At 45.6% G+C, this 4,924-nt stretch overlaps 1 protein-coding gene across 4 annotated transcripts in view; it reads left to right on the top strand.

The window, feature by feature from the left end:
* LOC110333442 (NPC intracellular cholesterol transporter 1) overlaps nucleotides 1–4,924 on the top strand; it is a 124,248-nt gene that overhangs the window by 28,304 nt on the left and 91,020 nt on the right. For all 4 annotated transcript variants that reach the window (XM_029546790.1, XM_029546789.1, XM_029546791.1 and 1 more), the window contains one exon: nucleotides 1,649–1,747. In XM_029546790.1, the coding sequence (XP_029402650.1) occupies nucleotides 1,649–1,747 (99 nt within the window). The remainder of the gene's footprint in view (nucleotides 1–1,648; nucleotides 1,748–4,924) is intronic.

Genomic DNA, 4,924 nt, shown 5'->3' with positions numbered 1-4,924 from the left:
AGGCATCTGACTAGAGGTGTGCACAGGCATCTGACTAGAGGTGTGCACAGGCATCTGACTAGAGGTGTGCACAGGCATCTGACTAGAGGTGTGCGCAGGCACCTGACTAGAGGTGTGTGCAGGCATTTGACTAGAGGTGTGTACAGGCATCTGACTAGAGGTATGCACAGGCTGGCTTGTTTTAATTATTGCTCTAAGCGTAGTCTGGTAGCTCAGCAGACACCCAGGGACTTCCAGCCCCCCTCCAGGTGACACACCTGCTGGACTTGCACAGTTTGCAATGTTTGGGGTTTCAGCTTGCCTTCAGTGGTCTCAGCACAAGGTGTAGCAACTCGCTATGTGTTAATGCTGCAGGGGTGTCCAGCTTGTCTACGATGGGATAGAAACAGTGGGGCTTGCCATGCCTGCACATACTCTGTCCGCAGAGTGACTGGACAAGTACAGCCTGACTTTGCTGAATAATCTTGTTGAAATGAGAAAAACATGTTTCCGAGAAAGAAATAAAAAAGAAGTCCTCACCCCCTGCGTGCCCCCCAAAAAAGCTCGGTGAGACTGGGGCTCTTGCGTTGAGTTCGGTGCGGATTGCCCTTTGTGCTTACAGGTACTGAGGCATCTGCTGGGCTGGCAGGGGGCAGCAATGAAAGAGCCTTTTGAAGACAGTTTTTCTCAAATCATCTTTTTCATGCTTGGCTAGCACTCTGACACTGAACCACCAAACCCTTTAATACACAGAGACACTGCATGTTGAGGGAGCATGCGTAAAGGAGCAAGAAAGATGCTACAGAAAGAACGCTCACTCCCAATTCATAAAGTCACGAAGAGTGGAGTCCGGGGAGATGGCTCAGTTACTAAAGTACTCACGTCCTGACAGGAAGGCCTGAAGTCGATGCCCAGAACTCATGTTAAAAATTTAATAAATAAATAAATAAATAAATAAATAAATAAAAACCTGGGTCCTGCCAGAGAGATGAAGCGATAGCTCAGCAGTTAAAATCATGTGTTGCTTTTAACTTTTTTAAACCTTTCAAGTGAAGGACTCAAGTTCTGTTCCAAGCCCCCACATGGTGGCTCACAACCACCTGTAACTAGAGTTCAAGGGGATCCAGTGCCTGCTCCTGCTCTCTGAAGGTACCAGGCATGCATGTCATGCACACATATATGTACAGACAAAACATTCATATACATACAATAAAATAAATCTTAAAAAATGTTTTTAAAATCTAGGTGTGATGGTTTATGCATGCCATCCCAGCCCCAGAGATATAGAGATGGGCCGATCCCTCAGGATCTGTGACCAGGCACACTAATCCACTCGGTGAGCCCCAGACCAGTGAGAGACCCTATAGCCACAAAGTGGACAGAACCTTCCTGACGAACGACATGGAGGTTGTTCTCTGGCCTGTGCATGTGTGTGTGTGTGTGTGTGTGTGTGTGTGCGCGCGCACGCACGCAGGTGAGCACACATCTTTCTGTCTCTCAAACATACACACACACACACACACACACACACACACATACACACACTATTAGTTGGCAAAAGAATAGAAACTGAAAAGAGAATGCAGATGAGGAATGTAAGTTATGAACCTTTGCTTTCTTTTCTTCTAAAATAAACATGAAAACTAAATCTAAACCCCTGTTATCTCAGGATGGAGCCACCGCCCTCTTCCTGGCTGCCCAAGGTGGTTACTTGGATGTCATCCGACTACTGCTGTCCTCAGGAGCAAAAGTCAACCAGCCAAGGCAGGTAATGTCCTTTGGAGCAGAAGGCCGGGGGTGGCAGGGGTCTAAATCAGCACAGGCCTGGCACAATCGTCACCACAGACAGAAAAGTTAACTTTGATTAAGATGTCTATGCTTTGAGGGCAGCCGGATGTCTCTGAACTCAAGCTGATATCATGAGTCAGTACTTTGAAAAATGTAAGTGTTTGATGTCTGAGGTCAAGTACACACTCTGCCACCTCTTCTTCAAATAATTTATGACTGTGCTGAAATAAAGAGTGTTGGCTGGCCTGGGACATAGGTAAACAGAGGCGCATCCGTCCGTCCTCTCCTGCTACGCAGCCGTAGCTCCTGTCTAGCATCTCTCCCAGCAACCCAAGAGGAGCCTGCGGAATCAGGAGACCATGAAAGGGTTCTGTGCCTTCATAGCTCACAGGCACACTGCCATTGAGACCTCATTTGTCAGTATCTGGTGGCTGGCATCTGCTAATGTCTGGCAATTCAATTAGCTGATACTTAAACCTCAGGAATGCATCACTGGGGGCATTTTGTGTATGATAAATGTAAGGTAGCTTAGCTCACTACTCAGTAGAAGCCATCTGTGCCCTCATTAATTCATTGCATTTGAGGTTAAAATAACATTGCTATGAACGTGGCTGTTGTCTTTTAGAAAAGTCAAACTGGTTTCCTAAACAGGAATACCCCCAAGGCGGGTTTCTGTTATAACTGATCTGGCATGGGAAGCCTGCGTATTTAAATAATGTACACTATGTGGATCCTCAGGATGGGCTGTGTTCCTGGGCACAGGCTTCTGGGTCTTCATTAGCCTAAGTGAGTAAGGAATGGAGGCTGGAGGCTGGGTATAGTAGGCTTGCCATCACCTATCTAGACTTCTTACAGACGCTGCCAGTGGCTGTGGTTTGGTGGTTGGGAATCGGTTTCGTCTTTAAGACAGGATCTCACTCGATTACCCAGGCTGTCCTCAGACTCATGTGCTGGGATTGCAAGCACACACTACCACACCTGCTTAGCTCTGGGGAGTTTTAAATTGAGACTATTATGGCTGCCAGGTTTTGAAAATTAATTTGTCCCTTTAACCAGTCTGTTTGGAAAATATATGTTATTATTCCTATTCCTATAGTCGTGTTTGCTTAAAAACAATCCCCAAGTTGCTATGAACTGATATCTCAGAGACTGCGTGGATGGGTGTGCACTTGGGTGTGAACCGAGTCACCTGTTGTCATTGAAACCAGGAAGTTATTAAGTAAGGCATCGAAGCAGCAGTAACCACAACACGCCAGCTGTTTGCATTCCTCAAGAGTGAGGTTCACCTGGCTGGCCAGTGGGTAACCTGGCCCACGAGGACAAGGACACACCTTTCCAAAGACTGTTTCTAACAAAGTGCTTTGGAACTGTGAGAGTCCAGGTCTGAAGTGATTGTTGTTCAGGGAAACTTTTATATAAACAGGAATTACTTCAGGTCCAGAGCAACAAAAAGCTTCCTCTTGGTTGCGAGCACGCACCCGGCAGTGCTCTCATCAGTACCTGTCAGGTGCCTATGGCCCTCAGGTTAGAAACTCACTAGGTCAGTCACTCCACCTTCTGCAATCTCCGAAGGTAGAACTTCCGCTGAGTTGAGTCTAAGAAGACACATATCACAAACATGACAAAATTCATACAAGCATGGTTGGCCAGGTTACAGGTTATTTGGAAGTTTAAGAAAAGTGTGATTTAAAGTTCTCATTAAAATGGCTTACACAGGCAGAGTGTCTGGAGTGGGTGTCTTGTTCTGAAATCCCCGTTAGCTCATTAAGTATCAGAAAATTCTTGAATTTATGAAGTAAGGACAAGGATATGTGTATGATTTTCCAATTCTTAATATTTTTACATAAATTTGATGTGTGTGTGTGTGTGTGTGTGTGTGTACAGGTGTAATGAGCGCAGAAGCCAGAGGTCAATCAGGTGTTCTTCCTTATGAACCCATCTTCTGTCTTGAGATACAGTCTCTCCCTGGAACCTGGAACTTTCAACTAGACTATCTGGTCAGTGAGTCACAGCGATTGCCCTACTTCCCCTCCCCAGCTCTGGGGTTAGAAGGTCATGCCACCACACCCAGATTTTATGTGATACTTGTCCACATACGTGCACACTTGCACACATTCCCATTCTGACCTCTATGGGCACTCATCTTTGTACACACACACACACATACACAACACATAAATACATAATACACAACACATACCACACACTACACACACATACACAATATACACATACACAAGACACAACACACATACTACACAACACACAACCACACACTATGCAACACATAACCACACACTACACCACACACAATATACATGCGCACACATATATCACACACACACCATACATATACAGTACGTAACACACACACATGCCATTCTGCGGAGTCCTTCCATTAACCTCTGGGATAAGATGCTAATGAAGTAGCTGAGAACTCCGTCCTAGAACACTGGATGTAAGGTCACGGAGTCTGCACTGTAGGAGGATGGCTTCTCCTTGTAACTCCCTCCTGAGAACTAAGCAGACCTTTTTAGTGTTTTGTGCTGAGGAAGTATGCTCACAGTCGGGACATTGTCCAGCCAGAGATGGTCTTTGCTATTGGCTAAGTCAAGAGTTGCAGGGATCACGGAAGTCCGTGGTTACTCGGGAAACTCACTTGTGTTTCTTCTCCACCCGTCCTTCTCAAGGAGAACTTGACAAGAGCCAAACTTTCTTAATCAGTGGTGAAGATGTCTACCTAACCCATTGTTCTCTCACCCACATACTGGACATGCTTCTCCCCAGCTCAGCTCACCCACATCACTAAAGCAGTATTTCTGGAGTGGCCAAGCCTGGCTTTGTTTTCCCAGCATTAGGCTGGCACGGTATCACTTGTCTCTACCAAGGCCTCCTTCTTCGCCTGTCAGTATTTCTACAACATTTGACAGAAAGATCAGCTAATGAGTGTATTCCCTAATGCAGTGGTTCTCAACCTCTGGGGAAAGATCAAACAACCCTTTCACAGTGGACACATAAGAACATTGGAAAACACAGATGCTTATATTACAATAGTAATATAATATAGCATAATAGTAGCAAAATTACACTTATGAAGTAGCAATGAAAATAATTTCTGGGGCTGGTGAGATGGCTCAGCGGGTAAGAGCACCCGACT

This window comes from Mus pahari, chromosome 15 (assembly GCF_900095145.1).
Source record: "Mus pahari chromosome 15, PAHARI_EIJ_v1.1, whole genome shotgun sequence".
NCBI lineage: Eukaryota > Metazoa > Chordata > Mammalia > Rodentia > Muridae > Mus > Mus pahari.
Note: the sequence above shows the minus strand (reverse complement) of the source record. Positions and strands in the feature narration are given on the sequence as shown.